The sequence below is a fragment of the Neomonachus schauinslandi genome, chromosome 5 (assembly GCF_002201575.2).
Source record: "Neomonachus schauinslandi chromosome 5, ASM220157v2, whole genome shotgun sequence".
Classification (NCBI taxonomy): domain Eukaryota; kingdom Metazoa; phylum Chordata; class Mammalia; order Carnivora; family Phocidae; genus Neomonachus; species Neomonachus schauinslandi.
Window position 1 is genome coordinate 38,220,556 of NC_058407.1, and position 26,888 is coordinate 38,247,443.

Genomic DNA, 26,888 nt, shown 5'->3' on the forward strand with positions numbered 1-26,888 from the left:
CTATCATAGTCCCAGTGCCTAAAAGAGTGCCTGATACATGGCAGGCACTTCATAGAAATCAGTTTGATTAGTTAATTCGTACAATGAATATAACTGGGACAGCATAAATTTATTGTTAGTTGGCTGAACTTATTAGTACCAAGAGGCATTTCCAACATCCAGTCTCTCCAAGATAGCCCAGTCACCCAGAAGCAAAGTCTGCAGACAAGGATTCTGTGATACCGAAGCAGAAACTATTTCACAAGTCCTTACATGTCAGATGGGAGAAACTGAGGTAGGTTGGTATTTTTCTGCAACTTCAGAGAGCTTGGCAGAAGTGAAAGGTCCTGGGCCTGGGCACTGGACAGGCCTGAGTCCATTACTGATTAGTGCAATCAACTTTTCTGAAGCTTTATTTCCTTATCTGGAGGGGAAACCATACTTACCTCCCCATCTACCTCCCAGAACTGTTGTGAAGTTTGGTTGCAATACAGTCTTCAGGGGGCATAATAGTGCCGATGTGTGGCAGGCAATAAATAGCAGGATTATGGTCAGTTGTATAGATCTTCCCCTGCCTGCTCTCGGATAACAAGATGTACTTACTTGCTTAATAATCAACATGGAGTTACAGAATCCAAGGTCCTTATTGAAGTCACAATGCCATTCTCATCTTTGAGATGGGCTAACTTTGTATAGCCCATCATGTTCCAAGCAAATTTGACTATAGAGACTTTTTTTAACTTAAAACCTATTAAAATCCTATGCAAAACCTTTTGGGAAATACAACAATAAAGAAATTTCTGATATTTAGGTTAATATTCATCTAAATTAAAAATACTTTATTCATATTCCAGAAGACTAAATTATAAAATAATTAACCACATGACAAACATTTAAATAATAACATTATAAAATGTGCTTCCCTCCTTGCATCATAAGATCTGAATTTTATGAGAAAAATCATAATCACCATGAGCAATTAAAACTAATCTATCAAATTAATGCATGTAATATGTCCTCACTTACAGATCTTGCAACAGCCTTCATTATAAAGCTTTACAATCCCTTCATTCTAGGAAGAGAGAAGGAATAAAGTCAAAACTCACAGTGTTTGTTATTTCCTCTTGGACTAGAAATAGAACACTAACTCTCAGTATTTTTATTAAATATCACAAAGCCTTTAAAGGAAAATGATAGAAATTTAACCATTTCTAATGAGAATTTGTTTTTAAAATTAGGAGCTGATATTTTGTTTAAATTTTTGTTATTCACTAGTAAAACAAAGTGCAAAAAGATTAACTTACTTAGAAGAACACTTTACTTATTTATTTATTTATTTAAAAACATTTTAAATAACACTAAAAAAATTCTTACCAAAGCAAAGTACTAATAGGTACTCTAAATAGAGGCCATTATGTTTTTTTCAACTCCTTGAAATAACCTAAAGTACTCTATGAGACAAGACTAAGTTCCTGAATATAACTGATTTTTAAAATGATGTATCTTTTTCTTTATCATTTTATTCAAAAATATCCACCACTTCAGGATGACTCTTGCCTAAGACTAAATTAAGAAAATTTTATTGATTATCTTTTTGAATTCTTACAGTAAGCCACTAATTGCTTTTGGTAACTTGCTAATTACAATTCAAGTAACAGAACTTACACTATAAAAATGAATCTGGGAAATAAGATGATGCCTAAGATTCTTTCCAGAGCTGAAATTCTATTACTTTACTATATACGATATCTACCTACCCAGCCAGCTAGCCACCATCACTAAAAGGGCACATCTTGGGAAAAAAAAAAATCAGTGAGACTATGCTATTTCTGCATACTTAAGAAAAATATTGCCTACACAATAGAACAAAGTTCACTTTTCATTAGGGATTACTATCTCCTAAATAGTTAAAGCTACGAAGGATCTTGTAAGAAAAAAGTATCTATCAGCTCCAAAAATCTACTTTCCCAATGGACTCTTCTCTGAGAGAATAAGGAATTAGGGTATCTAAGCTAAAGGATCAGCAGTGCTGTGATATATGCCAGGTTCCACCATGGCCTGTGCTCAGAGAAGTTAAGACAAATTTCATTTAGGCCAGCATGAATTAAAAAGGGAATGGCATCATAAATCTGGCTGTGTGTTTAAGAAATAAAATTGGCCAACCTCTAATTGATTATTAATTCATACTGAAAGAGAGGCTAGGTCTGCTGATCAAATGATTTTTCAATAATTCTTTGATCTAGCACAATGTCCGTTCAGGGAGAATCAAAGTTATTTGGAACACCATTTATAACTCAAAATGGCAAACTGAAGAAATATAATGAGCTTTTATGTATACATGAAAATAAAACGTACACCAAATAAATAAGCCACAATGTTTTTATGTACGACCTTCGAAAACATATTTTCTAAATTATATGTAATACTACATTTTCTTAGATATGATAAAGTACAAACCATTTTGCATTCAGTCTCATTAAAAGGGGGACAGACCATATTGTAGTTCAGAATCATTGTCCCTTCATCAGTCTTAACACATTCGTATGTGGTACAATTATAGTGCCAGGTACTCCCCTCCTAAAAATAAGAGAAAGTTACTGTTTTGCTTATTAAAATCTGATACGTTTCTTAAGTAGAATATTTCCTATCCAAGATGCAGAGAACTTCCTGTGGCATACAATGTCCATCTGGAAATATCCCCAAACTTATCTAAAAGGATTAAAAATACATAGATGGTGTGTGTGCATATGTATTTGGTTTCATACTAGAACTGAGATGTAAAAGTGAAATAAAGCGATAGAGAGGAAAGAAACAAATAGGTATGTGTTTCTACTACAAGATTAATTATCCAATTTGCCCAAGTGACAAAGGTCTTGTTTTAATATTCCCTCACTAATTATAAAACAACAAATCATATTAGTTAATATGCCTCCTTTCTTGAGATTTGTTTATTCTTCCTTCTACTCCCTTATCAACAAAACAATTACAAAATCTTTGGATGACAGTGATAATTGACTTTTGCTTCTAGTTTTATATTCCTTATCATTGTTTTAAAACATATTCCTATTCCTTTAACAAATTTTTAAACATAATAACTGTTTATTTCATTCCTGATTTCAGAATTCTTATTTAGAAATAAAAGCAGCTGGACATATTATAACATAATTATTGAGCTGTAGTTGTCGATCTATATTCTTATTTTTTAACCCACATTTTAAAATGCTAGCCATGGGCTCCCTGCTCAGCGGGGAGTCTGCTTCTCCCTCTGACCCTCCCCCTTCTCATGCTCTCTCTATCTCATTCTCTCTCTCAAATAAATAAATAAAATCTTTAAAAAAAAAAAAAGGGCGCCTGGGTGGCTCAGTTGGTTAAGCGACTGCCTTCGGCTCAGGTCATGATCCTGGAGTCCTGGGATCGAGTCCCGCATCGGGCTCCCTGCTCAGTGGGGAGTCTGCTTCTCCCTCTGACCCTCCCCCCTCTCATTCTCTCTCTCAAATAAATAAATAAAATCTTTAAAAAAAATAAAAAAATAAAATAAATAAAAATAAAATGCTAGCCAAACTCTGGCTTAAAGATTCCTTGTGCAGTAAGGAATTTTGATGAACTTCTTTTCTCCAGATTCTATTTTAACTTACAAATATCCTTAGATCTTCTATGAACCTTAATTAGAAAAGATCTCCAAGTCCAGGTATAAGAGAAAATAAAATATTCAAATTCAAATAGTAATTCTGTTAATATCCAGTTCAAATAGCACAATCTTGTTTATCTGAAATCAAAAATCAGTTGTTCCACAGAAATTAGATTTCTAGATAACTAAAGCTTATCTTTGAAAGAGCAGGAGTTAACCATCTTGATGTATATTTACCTTGATTGCATTACTTGTTGAGTTCTCAAAAAATTTTCTGAACATAATTTAGTCTTTTATCTACATTTCAGGCTATCACTGTGAATACTAGTCATATAAATAGATGGTTCCTGGATTTATTGATTATAGAGTTTATGTTGCCCTTTTACTAAAAGCCCCAAATTTCTGTGTTTTTTTCAAGTAAATTCTGATTCCTTTTCTCTCACTGACACCTATGTCTTCCTCATCATTTTAGAAGGTTTTGTTTTCAAAGCCCCTTCTTTAAAATAATATATTATAAAATAGAAATATTGCTAGGATAAAACAAACAGTATCAACAACACTATTTAAATTGGTAACACTAGTTTGCACATAACTGCGAAACATAGGTTATGGCACAAGAAGACAATTATTCATCTTTCTTATTTAATAAAATGCACAGGATTGGAGAAATCTGTTTTGGGGATATGTGACTAATCCCATGTAATTAAGAACACCAGAAGTAAGACCTCTAGATAATTAAACTATTAATGAAAACACTTAACAATGGCAAAAATAAATTGGAACAACTTTCAGGTAATGTAAGTTATAAAGAATTAGTCACACTCCTAAATCTGATGACATCACTAATAACTGCACTAAAAATAGAAAGTTCCCTTTCTCTTTTCTAGGGAAGGAGTAGGTCAGTCCATAAACCTATATGGAGTTATTATGAGACTATAGGAGCGTTCTGAATAATTATTATATTATTTTTGGTAGAAAGATGTGATACAGCATTACTGACTCTTGAAGTCTTCTTTGTAAAAAATATTCTAAGTCTTTTATTTACCCACTGAAATCTTAAATACCTGAAATAATAAAATGTTAACATTGTGAGTTTCAGATTTCTGTTAAAATGCTTCATTTTTTAAATTTCTTTTAAAGATTTTATTTATTCATTTGAGAAAGAGAGAGCACGAGAGGGGTGAGGGGCAGAGGGAGAAGCAGATTCCCCACTGAGCAGGGAGCCCAATGTGGGGCTCGATCCCCAGACTCTGGGATCATGATCTGAGTGGAAGGCAGGCACCCAACTGACTGAGCCATCCAGGCACCCCCCACCTTTGTTTTTTAAGATTTTATCAGATGAATGGATGAAAAAGATATGATACATATATAAAATGGAATATTATTCAGCCATCAGAAAAGATGAATACCCACTATTTGCATCGACATGGGTGAACTGGAGCGGATTATGCTAAGTGAAGTAAGTCAAGCAGAGAAAGACAATTATCATATGGTTTCACTCATATGTGGAACATAAGCAATAACACGGAGGACCATAGAGGAAGGGAGGGAAATCTGAAGGGGGAGAAATCAGAGAGGGAGATGAACCATAGAGACTATGGACCCCAGGACACAAACTGAGGGTTTCAGAGAGAAGGGGGCAGAGGGATGGGGTAACAGAGTGATGGGCGTTAAGGAGGGCACGTGATGTGATGAGCATATGTGATTATATGCAACTAATGAATCATTGAACACTACATCAAAAACTAATGATATACCACACAGTGGCTAACTGAGCATAATAAAAAAAATAAAAGAAAATGTTTCATTTTAAATGAGTGAACAAAATAATGGTTTTTTTTCCATTGGTCTAACAATTAGAATAAGCAATTCTCAAAGCCCATTTTCCTCACATCTGGGAAAAAAAATGAGGATCTATACTAAAATGAGTTTCAGAAATGATTTAAACATATTCCTTTACAGCAGGAATTATCAGAAACTTTAAAATGTAACAAATGTAACTGTGTCTTGTGTGCTGTATATGAGTGTGTTTATTGTATGTAGAATTCTGTGTGTGTGTGTGTGCATGTGTGATATTTTTCAAACTTATTTGACATAAAATCATCTTCAGAAAATTGCAGAGAGAGCTACCCTCCAAGGAACTTATTTTAGGAACTAAGGAATTCATACCTCATATATAACTGATGTTCCATTTTCCATGTGAAATTTGCAGGATACATTTTTGCAGGTACCACAGCAATCATAATCACTTGGAGATGGAATGTACACCTGGTGCTGGGTATAATGATAGTACATTTAATTAGCCACACAACAATACCAATATTTTTAATGAATCCATTCTGGAAGTGCTTCCCAATATTACTATATGCTCTCTCAGAACACCTGTAAGCAATTTAAAGGTTGAATTTGAGGCACTTCAAATAATAATTGACTTTATATAGCTGTATTAGAAAGTGAAGAAAACTATTAGCCTTTACATCTAGCAGCCAAGATTCATCAAGCAGCTCAAGCAAGCTATATAGATAAATAGATAATAAGGCTCAAGATCATACACAGGAAAAGGAAAATATGCATTGTATAGATATATTACACATTAATAGAATATTGAACTATTCAAGTGTATACTTCAAACTTATGCAGTATTCACTAGTTAAAATTCTATAGCTGCCATTTTATGATTAATTTAACTCTCCACTGGAATGACTTACAAAGAATACTTACAATGTCACATTCTTTTGAGCAATTCACCATTGTAAAATTCAGAGTGTGAAAGCCTATATGGTTATCTTTTTCTTCCAGACACTCCACTGTATAACAAAAGTCCCCTTCCAAATACTTTATCATAGATTGGCCAGGATTCAATACTGATACTGCTTGAAATACACACACATCATCCTTTTCTAAGAAAAGAAAGTCAATGAAAAGTACTATTTTGAGTTTTTTATTAATCAATCAATGGAACTTTTACTTATATTTATGTTTTCATTGTGATGTGCAATTTTTTTTCCAAAACCAATAAGAAGATCTTTACCTCTATATTTTAATAACTCAAGAGTTTACTTAATAATGAATGTAGCACATTTATTCCTTAACATACAATAAGAAAGTGATCTGTAAAGTCAACTCCTCTTTACTGTTTGAACTGTCTTTAAAACTATACTTCATAGCAGATTCCAGAGTTTTAGACTTATCATCAAGCTACTTGTTATCCTCTCTTCTGGAAACATAACATGACAATTTGGGGGAGTAGATATAGATGGAAGCAATATCTAAATCAACAGTAGTGGGGCTCTTCATGGTGGCACTAACATTTTATGGTTTTTAATGGTTCTTTTGAGAGAAAATTTTCAATTTTGTTGTGATGCAAAATATAGCCTTGTATATCGTATTCAATGATGAAGGTAGTTGATACAAAGTAAAAGCGTATTAATTTAGGCTAGGCTAGTGATGAAGATTCAGCTCAGAAGCTCTTTGTGCCTTGCCAACAACTGAATTTAAACTTTCTTGCATATAAAAATGCAAAAGTTTCAAGCTGTTGAATAAAAGGTTTTTTATTAACCCACTAATACATAATATGAAGATTTGTTAATTTATAGAAAAATCAGTTCTATGTTTTACAATGTTAACATCCATAATGATAGCACAGTGAACAATAAGTCTCCCTTTTGGATGTTTATATTTAAAATATTAAATATATATATTAAAAAGAACCATAGAATCAACTTTAAAATTCTGCAAAGCCTCTGAAAAAGACATTCATTTTTCTGTCCCATTAACATATTTGTCAGAACATTTAGAGATATTACAAAAGAGGCAACTGAAAAATAATAGTGCACTTTTATAATAAAAAACTGGCAAAATGGCTTAAAATGTGTAATACAACTCAAAGAAAATCATTTTTAATTTATTAATAGTGAACAATAGATACCAATAATATTCATGTCATTTAAAAGCTAGATAAAACATAGTTACCACAGAGATACTGTACACATCCACAGTCACTCTGAAAGTTCCAGTCTATTGCAGTAAATTCTCCCTATTAGAAAGATATTAGTATTAAATATGACTTGTACAGCTTATTATATGACAACTATAAAAATATATACACAGTATAACATTTAGTAAGTTCCCTACCACACAGCCAGACACATATCAGGTGCTTAATAAATATTTGATAGTAAACAGGCTTTGATTAACACAGTGGTCATTTAATTAGCAGCCTACAGAAAAAATTCACAATAAACAATATGATTATGGATCACTTAATCTCTTTAAACTTTAATTTCTTTATCTATTAAATGAGTGAAAGTAGAGAAGATGATCTTTATGGTCTTTAATAACTTGAAAATATTGTTGGAATCTGGGCTTCTAGTGGATAGTTGGAGATAAAAGAATATGTGCTAATCCCAGAAATTTTGGTTGGTGCAAACATTCTTGATCTTCTCTATAGAGGTGGTCCAAGGTTCTGATGTTTGCATGGAGCAAGGCTGCAACAGCATATAAAGCAGGAGCAGAAGAGTATAGTAGAGGGACTAAAAGCACAGACTCAGGAACAAGGCTGCTCTGTGCGCATCTGGCTTTGCTGCCTGCTAGCTGTGGGACCTCAGGGAAGTTACTGAGTCAGGCTTCTCCTCACTTCCCTCATCTCTAAAATGGGTATGATAACACTGCCTACCTCTTAGGTTTAGTTGGAGAAATAAATGGGTCAATTCAGGTAAAGAACTTACAATAGGGTGGACACACAGAAAATGCGGTATAACCTTTAGGTGTCAATAAATTGCTGTCATACCAATCTTAAGCATTGCCCTGTCAGAAACGATATAGGGTCCTCTCAGTGTAGTACCAGGTTTAAAGTTTTAAGAATTGCATTTTTGAGTAATAACTTTTCCTGAGTGCATTTAATTTTCATATGATATCAATAATAAAATTAACTTGATTCTTTTTTCTTTTTTTAAAGATATTTATTTATTTATTTATTTATTTATTTATTTATTTATTTATTTATTTATTTTAGAGAGAGAGCACAAGTGCAACTAAGGAGAGGGGCAGGGGTGGGAGGGGGAGGAAGAGGGAAAAATGCCAAGCAGACTCCGTACTGAGTGTAGAGCCTAACATGGGGGCTTGATCTCATGACCCTGAGCTCATCATGATCTGAGCCAAAACCAAGAGTTGGATGCTTTTTCTCAAGGCATGAGAAAGGTTGCTATCTTTCAGCATACATTTCTTACCTCACACTTTGGTGCATTTATTCATGTTCAACCTAGCCTCTATCTAAAATAGTTCAGCTCCTTTCATCCATTATTCTAAACTATCACTTTCTTCCAAACTTTTCTTGATGGTTAACTTCCCTAGAAAGTTCTCCATGATGATCTGTACCTTGTGGTTAACATTCTGAGTACTGTGTTTATTTTATCATAATAATTCTAGCTAATCCTTATTGAGCTCTTTCTATGTATCAGGTACTATCTAAGTAATTTATATTAACTTATTTTATTGATATGATGTAGGTATTGTTATTTTTATATTGCAGATGAGGAAAGTGAAGCACAGGTAGGAAGAGTCCAGGCCAGGAATAAAAACAAGGCAGTTTCAACTTGCTTTTGTTCTCATTTCGACTTACGTCTGGGCTATAGTTTCTAAAGGAAATGAAGGAGTTATGGCAGAGTAGAAAGAATAAAGGAATACACAAAAGCACACACAGACATAAAACACCCTTGGTTTGAGTCCTAAAGATCTCAGTCAATCATTTGCTCTCTCTAGACCTCAACTTTCTTATTTACAAAATGTTCGTAGATAACTCTTAAGAAAATACCAACAGTTACATGTTTATATCCCCTCCTTCTCCACAATAGAAGCATCATTGGCACAATTTCTTGAAGAATCACTGGGGACACCTCTCAATATTGAGATAATCTTTTTTTCAATGTTTTGCTTCATTTTAAGACCAGTGAAGTAGATATAAGGCTAGTAGATTCAGTCACCCGTGAAAAAAATAATGGATTGCCTTTTCTTATCTCAAGTAAATAAAAAGAGTTTACTGCTCCCTGATACCAGAGCATGTTACTTTAATCAACTTCAGTATAATTTAATGAGGATAATTTCATTAACTCCGAGAGCTCAGAAATAAGGGGGATAAAGGAAGAATAAACTAACTTAAATGATATGACAATTCAATCAAAATACGTGTTCTTACCACTTCACAAGTTGGCATAACAAGGTTTTCACAGCTACATTCTAAAAGGCAAAAATCAACATACTTATGTTGGTCAGAATATATCACTGTACTGTAATAAAACTTCAAAGTATGAAAATTAGTTACCGCAATGCCATGTTGGACAACATTGACCAGATACATTTTCTTTGACAAGCTTCATATCCTCTGCACAGTCGAGTAGTGGTGCAGGACAAAGATTTGGGTCACAAACTAAATAGAAAAAAATTCCACGGATAAAGGTTAGCTTCTTGTAAAAGCTTATCCTTACTACCTACCATTTAATTCACTGCCACTGCTGATGTCGTGCATGGACTCATATTTCTCTCACCACTCACTTGCCATGTATCGGTGGGGATGGAATACATGACTCCCAAGCAAGTACAACAGTAGTAGAACTAGGACAGCTCAGCAGGTGAAGAGCCCTGAGAAAAGCCAGGTATGCAATAAAAGAAAGGAAGTAGAGAATGTATGGAATCACCTGGGAAGCTAGAAATTCTAGGATGATGAGAAAAGTCATAGTAATCTATTTTGGGGAGGTAATGATATTATCCAAGAAGAGCTCTTAGATGTATAAAAATATTACCTATACTTAATATATATTTTATATACTAGAATTCAGTGAAGTTCTGATGTAACAGCGCAATGAAGATTCATGGGGCTTTTTAAATATTGGATAAATCTAAATATTTTAAATTAGTTAAGATATACTCACCACAGTAATATCGTGGACAACAGAAATGTGTAGTATTAAGATCCACAGTGAGAAATTCCCCATCAGTACATAGTGGAATAGGTTCGGTGCAAGATTCACAAACTGAAGGTAAAACAAAAAGCCAGAAATCACAACTGAGCTAAAAACAAGCTAATTATTAATTTGGATTACTACAGACATATAAAAATCAACATGAAATAATGTTTAATAAAATAGGAAAAAGGGAAAATAAGGCTTTAACAGATCTCCTCATTTGGTCATGAAAACAGTACTAGTAGGTATATTGCTATATGCTTTCTGAGCACAGTGACCAAGAAAAACACCATCTTACCAGAAATACAGAGCATTAAGATTTCTAGAGCAACTTTCTTTTTCCTAGGATCAAAATGTCATTGATTTATTTACTTCAGTTTTCTGAATTCGCTACCCTTGATTACTCCAATTTATGGAAGAATATTAATAGAGTAGGCACATGTTCTTTTGGGCTGTTCACTTCAATTACAATTCTCTGAAAGACCCTGGCAAAATGTCCCACCCATACTGTCTTGGAATGACTCTTAATAAAGGTGCCTGACTCTCAGCAGGCCTCTGTGTAGGAACAACCCACATTAGACAAATCAGAATCTCTTTCTATGGCATCTGAATCATAAACAGAGGCACACCAGGGCAGGAAATGGATGTTGCTGACTCAGTCCTTAGTGACTGCCCCCTGGAGTAGCTGGTTTCTCTCCTTTCCAGGGCTTGGTTTTTCTGCTTCGTCTTGATCCTACAAAATCTTGATCCCCAAGCCTTCCAGTAATTGGTTGTGTGTAAACTAGCCTTAAGCAATCCATTTCGCCACCTGCACTCAGAGAACCTGAACTGGTACAAAGAGATGTGTTTTGATTTCCATAGGTACACCTGAAACCTACATTAATCACCAGTCTTTGATATGAAAATTCACTTGAAATGGAAAATAGAGAACTTTTTAATTTTCAGTGTCCATTTCATCAGACAGAATATATGACTCCCTATAGTCTTTTCCCAGACACCTTTCATTTCATTTCTACCATTCTCTTCCATCATCACTATGCTCACACATAACATCACACATGATATATAAAATGAAGTTTTAAAGTGGTTCTCTAATGGCTTAGCAGAGTCCATTATTTCAGTTGGTTCTTCAAGGAAAGCCAAGGCTAAATTTTTCTCTAAAAACAACTGGTACAAGCCTTATTAAAGAAAAAAAAAAATTTAATCATATTGTCTTGAGCATGTTTTGACTGATATATATAGCCCATATATATAATAAGAGAAAGTAATGCTAACTGTAATAATTGTCGAGTCATTTAAAATGCCGTACTTTCTTTTCAACTGTTCTTATTCAGTTGGATTCCTATCAGTATATCAGCAGAATATTGGTTACCATCAGTCCCATGAAATTCATATCAAATAAGAGATTTTCCCTACATTCTCCCTTTGGTTCAAAAAAGTTATCTCACAGAACACTCACCACAGAGAGGAGAAAAACAGCAAGGCTCTTCCTGTTGAACTTGAATCATGAATTGGTCTTCTCTGCATTCTGGTACTGAAATCCTGGGGCATTTCAATTGGTCACATTCTGCAGAAACACCAAGATATTTGAAAAATTGTATAAAGTGAAATGATAAAATAAATAAAGTAGTATGGTTTAGTTCTCTTTGAATTTATATATATCTTGCTAACTCAAAGTGTGTTTGGTGGGGGAGGGTTCCCACTCAGCACCCAGTAATTCTCTAGACACCAGCTGGTTGTCCTACAATTCAACTCAATTCTGACAGTATCTACAGACACCAGTTATAAGCCCCACTTGTTACCTGTACTCCTTTCTGGCTGACTGGCTATAAATCGGGGGTTTCCACAACCTTTTCCTTGGGTTTGATTAATTTGCTAGAGCAGCCAGCAGAACTCAGAAAACTTTTACTTACCAGATCACCAATTTTTTATAAAAGAATATAACTCAGGGAGGGGAAAGATGGCGGAGGAGTAGGGGACCCTATTTCAACTGGGCCCCAGAATTGAGCTGGATATCTACCAGACCACTCTGAGCACCCACAAAACCAGCCTGAGATGTAACAAGATCTGGATCTCTACAAACAGAATATCGCAGGCAGTTGATTTTGAGGTACGAAGCAGAGAGCCGTGATTCTGCCGGCAGATATCGGAGGATAAACGGCAGCAGGAGGGTGCCTGGCCGTGGGGATCCTACACCGCCGGTGAGTGACAGCCTTGTGCGCTGTGTACGGGGCACAGACTCGCAGACCGGTAGTGTCGGGAAAGAACTTTAGGGCAGCCCCCGGGGTGGAAAACCAGACCGGTGGGGCCCGCGCACGCGAACTGCAGCAACCCCCCCTGCCCCCCCCCCCCCCCCCGACAGAAACCAGAGCGATGGTCACGCACATGCGAACTGCAGCCTCCCAGATGGAAAAGGGAAACCTGGTGCGCCGGGGTCTTGCCGGTGAACTGCAACCCCCAGGGCTGGAAACCCCAAGTGGCGGGGTTGCGCGCGCGCTAACTGGGAGCAGCTGGCGGTTTTAGAAGCACAAAGGGCAGAGACGTACCCTGACCTGGAGGCAGGACTGGGAGCGCTGCAGAGGGGCGCACAACGCAGGATGCTGCAGTTTATAGCAGCACGGACAGAAAAGGAGACGGTGTGGCCTGGAGAGCTCACTGAAGAACAGACTGAGGTCTCTCTGCTCTGAGGCAGAGGGTTGGAAACGGTCTCTTCTGCTCTGACTCGCGGAAGAGATGTGGAAAGCCGCCAGGGAAAGGCGCCAGAGAACAAAAGCCCCAAAGACTGATTCCCACTGAGCCCATCCCCCGCCACAGGGGCACAGGGCAACTCTGCCCAAACAGGGTTGCCTGAGTAACAGCACAGCAGGCCCCTCCCCCAGAAGACAGGCTGGGAAAACAAGAGGCCAGCAACCCTAAGGTCCCAAGAAAACAGGTGCATCTTGCTTGGGTTCTGGTCAGTAATTTGGACTCTATAGATTCCCTCAAACACCCATCAACAGAATGACTAGGAGGAAGAGCCCCCCAAACAGAAAAGACTCAGAGATTATGACTTATGCTGCAGATTTACAAATGGATGCAGACATAACCAAGATGTCAGAGATGGAATTCAGGCTAGCAATTGTGAAGACAATGGCTAGAATGGAGAAATCAATTAATGGCAACATAGAGTCTCTAAGGGCAGAAATAAAAGGTGAATTGGCAGAACTTAAAACTGCTATCGGGCGCCTGGGTGGCTCAGTTGGTTAAGTGACTGCCTTCGGCTCAGGTCATGATCCTGGAGTCCCTGGATTGAGTCCCGCATCGGGCTCCCTACTTGGCAGGGAGTCTGCTTCGTCCTCTGACCCTATCCCCTCTCATGTGTTCTCTCTCTCTCATTCTCTCTCTCTCAAATAAATAAATAAAATCTTTAAAAAAAAAAAAAAACTGCTATCAATGAGATCCAATCCAATCTAGATAATCTAACAGCTAGGGTAACTGAGACAGAAGAGAGAATAAGCGATCTGGAAGACAGTATAATAGATAAAAAGGGAAAAGAGGAGGCCAGGGAAAAACAACTCAGAATCCATGCAAATAGAATCAGAGAAATAAGTGACACCATGAGGCGTTCCAATGTCAGAATCATTGGAATCCCAGAGGGAGTGGAGAGAGAGAGAGGGCTAGAAGATGTATTTGAGCAAATCGTAGCTGAGAACTTCCCTAATCTGGGGCATGAAACCAACATTCGAGTCCTAGAGGCAGAGAGGACCCCTCCCAAGATCAAGGAAAACAGGCCAACACCCCGGCATGTAATAGTAAAACTTGCAAATCTTAGAACCAAGGAAACCATCTTAAGGGCAGTTAGGGGAAAGAGATTCCTTACGTACAGAGCGAGGAACGTCAGAATAATGTCAGACCTATCCACAGAGACCTGGCAAGCCAGAAAGGCCTGGCAAGACATACTCAGAGTACTAAATGAGAAGAACATGCAGCCAAGAATACTTTATCTGGCAAGGCTTTCATTTAGAATGGATGGAGAGATGCAGAGCTTCCATGGCCCACAGAAGTTGAAAGAATATGTGACCACTAAGCCGGCCTTGCAAGAAATATTAAGGGGGGTTCTATAAAAGGAGAAAGACCCCAAGAGTGATCTACAACAGTAATTTACAGGGACAATCTATAAAAACAACATCTTCACAGGCAACATGATGACAATTAATTCATATCTTTCAATAATCTCTCTCAACGTGAATGGCCTAAACGCTCCCATAAAATGGCACAGGGTTGCAGATTGGATAAAAAGACAGGATCCATCCATATGCTGTCTACAAGAGACTCATTTTGAACCTAAAGATACATCCAGACTGAAAGTGAAGGGATGGAGATCTATCTTCGATGCCAGCGGACCTCAAAAGAAAGCTGGGGTAGCAATTCTTATATCAGACAAATTAGATTTTAAACTAAAGTCTGTAATAAGAGACACAGAAGGACACTACATCATTCTTAAAGGGTCTATCCAACAAGAAGATCTAACAATTGTAAATATCTATGCCCCCAACATGGGAGCAGCCATCTACATAAGCCAACTGTTAACCAAAATAAAGAGTCATATTGATAACAATACGTTAATTGTAGGAGACCTCAATACTCCACTCTCAGCAATGGACAGATCATCTAAGCAGAAAATCAACAAGGAAACAAGAGCTTTGAATGATACATTGGACCAGATGGACCTCGTAGATATTTACAGAACATTCCACCCTAAAACAACAGAATACTCATTCTTCTCGAGCGCACATGGAACTTTCTCCAGAATAGACCATATACTGGGTCACAAAGCAGGTCGCAACCGGTACCAAAAGATTGAGATTATTCCCTGCATATTCTCAGACCACAATGCTCTAAAACTGGAACTCAATCACAAGAAAAAATTTGGCAGAAATTCAAACACTTGGAAGCTAAAGACCACTCTGCTCAAGAATGTTTGGGTCAACCAAGAAATCAAAGAAGAACTTAAACAATTCATGGAAATCAATGAGAACGAAAACACATTAGTCCAAAACCTATGGGATACTGCAAAGGCGGTCCTAAGGGGAAAATACATAGCCATCCAAGCCTCACTCAAAAAAATAGAAAAATCCCGAATTCACCAACTAACTCTACACCTTAAAGAACTAGAGAAAAAGCAACAAACGACGCCTAAACCACGCATTAGAAGAGAAAGAATTAAAATTAGAGCAGAAATCAATGAATTAGAAACCAGAAACACAGTAGATCAGATCAACAAAACTAGAAGTTGGTTCTTTGAAAGAATTAATAAGATTGATAAACCACTGGCCAGACTTATCCAAAAGAAGAGAGAAAGGACCCAAATTAATAAAATTATGAATGAAAGAGGAGAGATCATGACTAACACCAAGGAAATAGAAACAATTATTAGAAATTATTATCAACAACTATATGCCAATAAACTGAGCAATCTGGATGAAATGGAGGCCTTCCTGGAAACCTATAAGCTGCCAAGACTGAAACAGGAAGAAACTGACAACCTGAATAGGCCAATAACCAGTAACGAGATTGAAGCAGTGATCAAAAACCTCCCAAAAAACAAGAGTCCAGGGCCTGATGGATTCCCTGGGGAATTCTACCAAACATTCAAAGAAGAAATAATACCTATTCTACTGAAGCTGTTTCAAAAAATAGAAACAGAAGGAAAACTTCCAAACTCATTCTATGAGGCTAGCATTACCTTAATCCCCAAACCAGGCAAAGACCCCATCAAAAAGGAGAATTTCAGACCGATATCCCTGATGAATATGGATTCCAAAATCCTCAACAAAATCCTAGCTAATAGGATCCAAAAATACATTAAAAGGATCATCCAACACGACCAAGTGGGATTTATCCCCGGGATGCAAGGGTGGTTCAACATTCGCAAATCAATCAATGTGATAGAGCACATTAATAAGAGGAGGGAGAAGACCCATATGGTCCTCTCAATTGATGCAGAAAAAGCATTTGACAAAATACAACATCCTTTCCTGATTAAAACTCTCCAGAGTATAGGGATAGAGGGAACATTCCTCAAGCTCATAAAATCCATCTATGAAAAACCCACAGCGAATATCATCCTCAATGGGGAAAAGCTGAGAGCCTTTCCCTTAAGATCAGGAACACGTCAAGGGTGCCCACTCTCACCACTGTTGTTCAACATAGTACTAGAAGTCCTAGCAATAGCAATCAGACAACAAAAAGAAATAAAAGGTATTCACATTGGCAAAGAAGAAGTCAAACTCTCTCTTTTCGCAGACGACATGATACTTTATGTGGAAAACCCAAAAGACTCCACCCCCAAATTACTAGAACTCATCCAGCAATTCAGTAATGTGGCAGGATACAAAATCAATGCACAGAAATCAGTTGCTTTCTTATACACTAACAACGCAACTGTAGAAAGAGAAATTAAAGAAACGATTCCATTTACAATAGCACCAAAAACCATAAGATACCTCGGAATAAACCTAACCAAAGAGGTAAAGGATCTATACTCTAGGAACTACAAAACACTCATGAAAGAAACTGAAGAAGACACAAAAAGATGGAAAAACATTCCATGCTCATGGATCAGAAGAATAAACATTGTTAAAATGTCTATGCTACCCAGAGCAATCTATACCTTCAATGCCATCCCAATCAAAATTCCAATGACATTTTTCAAAGTGCTGGAACAAACAATCCTAAAATTTGTATGGAATCAGAAAAGACCCTGAATTGCCAAGGAGATGTTGAAAAGGAAAAACAAAGCTGGGGACATCACGTTGCCCGATTTCAAGCTATATTACAAATCAGTGATCACCAAGACAGCATGGTACTGGCACAAAAACAGACATACAGACCAATGGAACAGAATAGAGAACCCAGATATGGACCCTCAACTCTCTGGTCAAATAATCTTTGACAAAGCAAGAAAAAACATGCAATGGAAAAAAGACAGTCTCTTCAATAAATGGTGCTGGGAAAATTGGACAGCCACATGCAGAAGAATGAAACTCGACCATTCTCTAACACCGCTCAGAAAGATAAACTCAAAGTGGATGAAAGACCTCAATGTGAGACAGGAATCCATCAAAATCCTAGAGGAGAACATAGGCAGTAACCTCTTTGACATTGGCCACAGCAACTTCTTTCAAGATACATCTCCAAAAGCTAGTGAAACAAAAGCAAAAATGAACTTCTGGGACTTCATCAAGATAAAAAGCTTTTGCACAGCAAAGGAAACAGTCAACAAAACAAAGAGGCAACCCACAGAATGGGAGAAGATATTTGCAAATGACACTACAGATAAAGGGCTGGTATCCAAAATCTATAAAGAACTTCTCAAACTCAACACCCAAAAAACAAATAATCAAGTCAAAAAGTGGGCAGAAGAGATGAACAGACATTTCTCTGAAGAAGACATACAAATGGCTAACAGACACATGAAAAAATGTTCATCATCATTAGCCATCAGGGAAATCCAAATCAAAACCACACTGAGATACCACCTTACACCAGTTAGAATGGCCAAAAGGGACAGGGAAAGAAACAACAAATGTTGGAGAGGTTGTGGAGAAAGGGGAACCCTCTTACACTGTTGGTGGGAATGCAAGTTGGTACAGCCACTTTGGAAAACAGTGTGGAGGTGCCTCAAAAATTTAAAAATAGAGCTACCTTATGACCCAGCAATTGCACTACTGGGTATTTACCCCAAAGACATAGATGTAGTGAAAAGAAGGGCCATATGCACCCCAATGTTCATAGCAGCAATGTCCGCAATAGCTAAACTGTGGAGAGAGCCGAGATGCCCTTCAGCAGATGAATGGATAAAGAAGATGTGGTCCATACATACAATGGAATATTACTCAGCCATCAGAAAGGATGAATACCCAACTTTTACATCAACATGGATGGGACTGGAGGAGATTATGCTAAGCGAAATAAGTCAAGCAGAGAAAGTCAATTATCATATGGTTTCACTTATTTGTGGAACATAAGGAATAGCATGGAGGACATTAGGAGAAGGAAGGGAAAAATGGGGGGGGAATTGGAGGGAAAGATGAACCATAAGAGACTATGTACCTGAGAAACAAACAGGGTTCTAGAGGGGAGGGGGGAGGGGGGATTGGTTAGCCCGGTGATGGGTATTAAGGAGGTCACGTACTGCATGGAGCATTGGGTGTTATATGAAAACAATGGATCGTGGATCACTACATGAAAAACTAATGATGTATGGTGACTAACATAATATAATAAAATTAAAAACTACAAAAAAAAAAAAAAAAAAGAATATAACTCAGGAATAGCCAGATGGAAGAGATGCACAGGGCAAAGATACGGAAAGGGTAGGGAGCTTTTATGCCCTCTCAGAGCACACCAGTCCCTGAATTTCCTTGTGTTCACCAACCTGGAAGTTCTCTAAACCTCAGTCTTTTTTGGGTTTATTTTAGAGGCTTTATTACGTAGGTATGATTGATTAAATCATTGGCTATTTAAGATCAGATCCAACCTCCAGCCCCTGTCCCCTCCCTGGAGGTCAGGGGGTGGGACTAAAAAATTCTAACCCTCCAGTCACAGGATTGGTTCCCCTGGCAACCAGATCCCATTCTCAGATTAGCTAAAGGCTTTCCAATAGCAGTCATTAACATAACAAAAGACACCTTTATAGATCTCCTCATTTAGGAAACGGGATTAGGAGCTCTGTACTGAGAATGGGGTAGAAGACCAGGTCCGTAGTTTCTTATAAATTACAATACCATACCTGCTATTTCCTATATATTTCTGCTAAGATTAAGATCTTTAAAATGAGTTAATCTAAATCCATGTGTTAATATAATATATAAACTTAAAATATACATATATATATATACATTTTTTTATAAAGAAATTGCAGGTTAAAAAAGGACTATTTTGGGACCCCCCCGGGTGGCTCAGTTGGTTAAGCGTCTGCCTTCGGCTCCAGTCATGATCCCAGCGTCCTGGGATCAAGCCCCATGTCAGGCTCTCTGCTCGCCCTCTGCCTCTGCCTGCCTCTGTGTGTGTGTCAAATAAATAAATAAAATCATAAATAAATAAATAAAATCTTTTAAAAAAAAGAACTATCTTTAGCAAGACAACTTCACCGTATTTTATAACAAATCATTTTCTTGTAGACCCAAAGAATGAGAATCTAATCCACTATTCTGAACAATGAACCTCACTCTTATTTTTCCTACTTAATTACTCACCACATTGATACTGTGGACAACAAGAAAGAGGACTATGGCCAACAACCAATTTCTGACTATTCGTACATGTTGGAATAGCAGTTTCACATAAGGTCATGTCACATCCTGGAAATAAGAAACAGAAGCACTAAAATATTAGCGAATATAACTAAAATCTGTGCTTCTAACTCAAATCAGTGAAGTGATTCTTACTATACATGTTTTTACACTGCAATTAAACACATTCAACTGACAAATGGGTCATATGTGAAAAGGTAGCAGATGTAAGGTTTATTTATTATGGTCCTTTCACCCTTAATTGTCCTAAGTCAAAGATTCCCAGAACCTTGTCACATATTATTGAATACTATTAATTGCTTATAGCTAGAGTTTTGTATGTGTATTTGCAAAATCAGCAAAACCATAATGAGGAAAAACTTGCTTTGAGAAAATAGAAATGATACTTATGGCCATATTTCTGTTCTTACCTCAACACTTTTGTTTACTAAACATTATGCATGTCCTGATTTTTTCACAAATAATATCAACATATTTTGTGGCATTGACAGACGGGAAGTCTTTGGCCTGCACACATACCACAAACTTCCTTTGAACAGCAGGTCCACTTATCAGTGATGCCCAGGACAACTTCAGCTTCTCGTTCACAAATTGGCGAGGGCTCTTCATCACAATCAGGTTCTGTAGGAATAATACTTCCATTCTCCAAACATTTGTAGAGGGCACATTCGTCAATGCCCCCATTCCAAACCTCCCCGGCAGTACGAGGTTGGTCTTCACTATCTGTGCATGCTTAAAAAGATGGACAATGTTACATCACTCATAATCCGGACACTAAAATAAATCAGGCTATGATATTTGAATTTCAGACCATGACTTGACTTGGCTCAGCGACATAGATAACATGTCACAGATTTATCCTTTCTTACAGATTCTTCTTTTTATCAGCTAGTAGCTTGCATTTCTCTTGCATGAAATTTGTAATGTAATCTACAAAAATATTTTCCCTTCTACAACTATCTGTAAATTTGCATGTCCTCTTCTATACATAAGATAATCTGTTCATTATTTCTTATTCATTTTGTCTTGTTAATATGATTTATTTTGCTTGAACAAACTCAGTAAAATAAATGTAAGTTAGTTTTAAAATATTAACTGTTCAAACTGAGTGGTATTAGGAAAAAAAGTCCCTACCACATATTTATCATTTTTGTCCAATGAAAATTCAAAACATGTCAACTTTAAAATCTAAATGTGGGAAGTAGCTAATTATTTAGTGACTCATTATTTAGTAATTATGTAGTTTTATTATTGAAGTTTTACTTAATGATAAATATGGTCCACTAGTAGTTCTTTTAAAAATGATAGAGATGAATATAGTGATGGCCATATCCCCAGCCTCAAATGAACTTCTTTTATATTATTCTCTTTACTGTCAAACCAACCTCACAGGTCCCTAAAAAAACAAACATGCCTGTTTATTCTCAAAGTCTTCTACAAATACTTCTCTCAATGGCAAACACAAACTTCTTTCTGGAACTATATATGCATTTCACTTCTACTTGCCCATTCTCTTTCATTATTAGCTTAATCTCTTTTCCTCTAACCATAATGTTAAGCTCTGTACTGCAATTTTCTCAGTTTTGCACTATTTTCATCTGCAACCACCATGGAGACGATGAGTCAGAATGAAATGGTTTGAAAATGAAAGTTGAACAATTAAATGTTTTCTCCCAGATAATAACATTATCTGACATTTCTTGAGTGGTTATTTTTCTCTAGGCACTGTTGCAAAATGCTTTGTATTATTTATGTATCCCCACACTAACTTTATGGGATAAGTGCTATTATTTTCTCCATTTTACAGATGCTAACCCAGGGTCAAAGAGGTAAAGATGAATCACTATTACATGAAATAATTGGAATTTCAATTCAGTTCACATCCTATGCTCTTAATTCTTAATTTATCATACCCCCGCCTAGTTATTACAGGCATAGGTAGAGACTAAAACACATCATCACTGCATCGCTGTAGGGGGGGGGTTGTTAAATGGGTGATGGACATTAAAGAGGGCGCTTGTTGTGATGAGCATCGGGTGTTGTATGTAAGTGTTGAATCACTAAATTTTATACCTGAAACTTATATTACACTGTATATTCACTAACTGGAATTTAAATAAAAACTTGGAACAACAACAACAACAAAACCACATCACCACCAAAACATCTAATTTGGGTAACATATTAAAATCAAACTACAAACAAACCGGTTTTCTTTCCAACACCTAGGGGACCTGTTGATCAATCTTTCTCAGCACATCTCCCCAAGATCTAAAAAAGCTTTATTTATTTGCCAAGTCCCTAAGCAGTCATCTTGCACTCTGCTGCTTACCACATTCTTGCTCTGGAATGCACTGAATTGAGTCTGGCCTGTGAAGGATGGTTCCATTTTTGCACACGCAATCTTCCCTTAAATTCAAACATGAAGAATGTCCATAGAACCACCTGTTCAGACATGTTCTTGCTTCACAAGTCCTCACACAGGGTTGATATTCCTTCCCCTCTGGGCAACTCAGAGCTATGAATAACAGAGGACAGAATTTGCTAATGAGAAAAGTCACCTTTTTGGATTATAGTAAAAGGAAGAAATATTGGATTTCTTTCTGAAAATGAATTTTGCCCATTTCCGTCTCTTCAAATTTCATTTTTCATTTATTATGTAACCCAAAACTAGAAACAAAAGAAGCAATAGGCATTTTTGAGTATCTTCTGGGGGTCCAGCTAGTATTATATGTTATGTTATAGTAGGAAAAGCTCATCTGATTCGTAGCAAGTAAATGTGATCAAAAGGCAGCCCAAATCTAGTTGGCATAAATACAGGATCGACTAGTATGAGGTTACTTCTCTGTGTACTGAGGACATAGAACAGTCTATTCAGACTTAGCACAGAAATATGCTTTAAATATGTAACTCAACCAAGCCATAAAAAAGAAAAATGCTGTGTGTTTAGGTTTAATCCTTCACTGTCAAAAGAAACTACAATTGCTGAACAGTTTCTAAATGATGTTTTAGACAATTCTTTTGATTTTCAGTGATCTTAAAAAATCATACTGTTAAAAAATGAACACACAGCTGGTAGGGGTATAAATTGGTAAAATCTCAGTGGGGAACAATTTGATGGTATCTATTAAAATTAGAGATGTCATACATTTCCTATGAATCAAGCAACCCCACTCTTGAATAGTGATTATCTCTGGGAACAAAGAGAGGTAAGGGATAGTAAAGCACACCAGGAGCTGCTTTATGTCTGAAATGAAGTCATGTAACTGGTGTTTGTGATATCTTATCCTTTCTGTATGTATTTTACTTTTTCTCCTAGGGAAAATGAAAAATTTTATTTCATTTTGGAGCATTTCATTAATATTCATTTTGACCATCTTTTACCACTTACTCCATTTAATTGCTATTTCTTAAATTAAATTAACAGTATTTTCTGTGAAATATACCCAGGACTGGATATAGGTTTAATAAAATTTTTATGAAAAGCATTACAACTTGATGAGAAAGCATGAGCCCCATAGATAAAAATTGGCAAAGTATACATACGAAAGAAAAAGGATCCACAAACATGTATTTGGAAAAAGACTGAACCTAGATACCAATCAAAGAAAGATTAGCTTCCAGGATGTGGATACTATGTCAGGAAAGGAGGAAAAGGGAACAGAAAAATTTGTATCTTCTTCACAAGCTAGGGGACAAGCCGGGGGTCAAATGAGGCGGGCTGAATTGAAACCAACAAAATGTGCTCTGGGATACAGAATTAAAATCCCCGTTCAATCCCCCTGTGATTTCTTCAATATTTCCATTGATTTTGCTGACTCATATTTTGTGGACTAGGTTTTCTTTTGGGAGGGTTGAGGCCAACCTCAATTTAGATCAGGATGAAACTAGAAGTTGCCTATGTGGGTGAGCTGGCCTCTAACTTCTACGTTACATTTATCCGCGTTTTATTCTTACAAAATTATTTTGTGATGAAAAATGAAAAGAAAAAGAAGTGAATGCAAAACATGGAATGCTATAGGATTGTTAGAAAATATTACTGAAAATGTACTACTTACAGCAGTAATCAGGTGTTCTCCACTGAAGACAGATGTCAAACCTGTTGCACAGAGCCACATAGGCAGAAAGTGCATCACATTCATAGTTCCAAAAATAGGTATAATTGATCCACATCTTTTCACAAAAGTTCTGCGGTGAAACCTAGAGACACAGTTTGCCTTGGGATAAGTTATGTTGTTTTATTTCTCTAAAGGCCCTAAGTTAGCCGAAAACTATTCAGAGAATCAAAGGGTAGCAAGTTAGACTTATTACGGATCTTTCTTGACCTTAGATTCCAAACTTCATAATCCTAGATGTCACTTCTGATGTGAAAATATTTTTAGACATATTTTAGATAAGGTTAATATTGTCTGCACTTATCTACATAAGTATATCTTATAAAGGTGAAAAAGAAACAAAGTATGTGGACCTAGCAAAATCTATTTCTGATATTATACCTCGGGTCACAATCGTCTTTTCCATACACTGAATGGGACTTTAATCTACGATGGATAAAACCGGAAGTTTCTGAAGTATTCCATAATGATACATGGCATTAGTTATTAAATGAGGTTATAAATGCTTCTCAAAAACTATGTATTAATATTGAACATTGAACAATTTATGTAATTTGACATGCCTCAATTTAAAGAGATTTCTTCCTACAGATTGTTTCATTTTGATTTAGAATTGCCTGAAATCTAAATAATTTAACTTGTAGCAACATCTATTCCAGTTTTTCTCTCTACTCGTTCATTCAGCAAATGTACTAAACATCTCCATGCAGATGCCAAATTCTGACAAAGTTCAAAGGGCCAGATAAAAATACTTTGTATTTTTCATATCCCATCCTTTCTTCTTCAAGGTCCATGTCTATAAAGACCAAGATTCTACATTCTTTTAGTCTTCTTTATAGCATTCCCTTGGTTTCCAATTCTTCACTTTACATGGAATACTTGCTGTGGTCAAGAGCACGCTCATTGTGGAATCCAGGGAACACTGAGAGTTTCCTTCTTAAAACCCTCTCCTTGGACTTTTAGTGTACTTCATTCTATTGCCTGTTCACCTGTCCAGTGTCAGCTCCTCTGCTACCTCTTATTCTGAGTGTTTCTCTAGACCTCATCCTCAATGGTCACGTCTACTAGTTACAGATGTTCTTCCCGGACTCATACCACCATCTTGGGCATGTAAATCTTTTCCTTGGTTTCTTCATAAGTTAAAGAGTTAAACATAAACTTACTACTACTTAAGATAGCTGTGAGCTAATATATGGTAAATGTACAGAGGAGACTCTGGAACACTGCACATTACTCATTGTTGTTTTTAAAAATCCATACACAAAGAACTCCCCAAACCTGATCCTGGCCTCAAGTTACCTCCTCTGAGCTCCAGAATTATGTTTCTAAGCTTTTTCTGGATATTTTTGCTTGAAATCCCATATGACTTAATTTATCCAAAGTAAAAAATTACATACCTTTCCACTTAACCCACAAAAGTTGACTCTCTGTATCCCCCATTCATATATTCACTTATGCAGGCTTTCATAATTTATTGAACACCTAACCACCTATCAAGCACCGTGCTATGCATGAGGAGCATAAAGGTCAATAACACAGACCTATTCTCTGCCTGTGGACCTCATAGCTAAAAAAGGTCTTTGAATAGAATCCAGAGGAGTCACCCCACTAAAATGAATCAGAGGAGGGAAGTATTCCGGCTGGAAAAACTAGAAGCTTAAAAGCCCACTGGCAGGAAAAACCTTGGAATATTCAAAGAATTGAAAGGAGACTGGCTCTCAGTAAGCAAGAAGAGTGTAGCAGAAAAGAAGCTAGAGAAGTGGGTGGGCCAGAGTGTAGAGGACCTCATAAGACTTTAAATGGAAGTGGAAGACACTGAAGGGTTTTAGGTAGAAAAATGATAGAATCCAGACAGATCACCTGCCTGCTATGGAGATTGTCAAATGAAGGTGAAGCTTACAAGTGGGAAACCAAATTACCTGCTTTTCTCTCTTTTGCCATCCAATTCACTGGGAAGGGGTTTGTCTGTGTGATTGGGCTATGACAGACTAAATGGCACTCTGCATTGCCTCCCCAAGCCTTCAATAGATAAGTTGAGAAGTTTTCTGATTTAATTACCCTACTAAGTTCCCAGTTAAAAATGCGATTTTTTGAAAATAATTACGCTTGGGGTGCCTGGGTGGCTCAGTTGGTTAAGCGTCTGCCTTCAGCTCAGGTCATGATCCCAGGGTCCTGGGATCCAGTCCCGCATCAGCCTCCTTGCTCAGTGGGGAGTCTGCTTCTCCCTCTCCCTCTGCCCCTGCTTGTGTTCTCTCTCTCTGTGTCAAATGAATAAATAAAATCTTAAAAAAAAAAAAAAAAATCATTGTTAAAAAAAAAAGAAAATCATTATGCTTTTTTTTAAGATTTTGTTTTTATTTATTTGTCAGAGAGAGAGAGCGAGCACAAGCAGGGGAAGTGGCAGGCAGAAGGAGAAGCAGGCTCCCCACTGAGCAAGGAGCCTAATATGGGACTGGATCCTAGGACCCTGGGATCATGACTTCAGCCGAAGGCAGACCCTTAACGGACAGATCCACCCAGGCATCCCAAAAATCATTATGCTTTAAAAGACATTAAAATGACACTAAACTGAGTTTTAAAGTATTTATTATTTTTTTCATTTTTATAGGCCTGCTTTTTAAAAAAATGTAAACATTTAAAACCCATCTGCATCCAAATCTCCAAGTAAAACTAAGCTCCCAAAAGATATGCCATTTTTATCCCATGACTCGCCATCCTTCACCTTTCCATGAGGGAACTCATGGGGCAGGCTGAGAATTAACGGAGTCTACACGCCACAGTTGAGCATGGGAGGTGCTGCACAGTGAGCTCCTTCCAGCTTTGACAATTCCCTTACCTTCTTTCCCAGGCTCTTCCCCTCCATATGCATTACACTCAACCATTTCAACATCTTCCTAACATGGCCTTTTAC

At 36.9% G+C, this 26,888-nt stretch overlaps 1 protein-coding gene across 1 annotated transcript in view; it reads right to left on the reverse strand.

The window, feature by feature from the left end:
* OTOGL (otogelin like) overlaps positions 1 to 26,888 on the reverse strand; it is a 138,516-nt gene that overhangs the window by 2,602 nt on the left and 109,026 nt on the right. The window contains exons 45-57 of the mRNA XM_021678549.2: positions 23,921 to 24,062; positions 22,195 to 22,380; positions 20,382 to 20,594; positions 19,806 to 19,910; positions 12,026 to 12,133; positions 10,534 to 10,635; positions 9,927 to 10,031; positions 9,801 to 9,841; positions 7,580 to 7,643; positions 6,329 to 6,507; positions 5,777 to 5,881; positions 2,437 to 2,556; positions 1,006 to 1,051 (exon numbers count right to left, since the gene is read on the reverse strand). Of these exons, the coding sequence (XP_021534224.2) occupies positions 1,006 to 1,051; positions 2,437 to 2,556; positions 5,777 to 5,881; positions 6,329 to 6,507; positions 7,580 to 7,643; positions 9,801 to 9,841; positions 9,927 to 10,031; positions 10,534 to 10,635; positions 12,026 to 12,133; positions 19,806 to 19,910; positions 20,382 to 20,594; positions 22,195 to 22,380; positions 23,921 to 24,062 (1,516 nt within the window). The remainder of the gene's footprint in view (positions 1 to 1,005; positions 1,052 to 2,436; positions 2,557 to 5,776; positions 5,882 to 6,328; positions 6,508 to 7,579; positions 7,644 to 9,800; positions 9,842 to 9,926; positions 10,032 to 10,533; positions 10,636 to 12,025; positions 12,134 to 19,805; positions 19,911 to 20,381; positions 20,595 to 22,194; positions 22,381 to 23,920; positions 24,063 to 26,888) is intronic.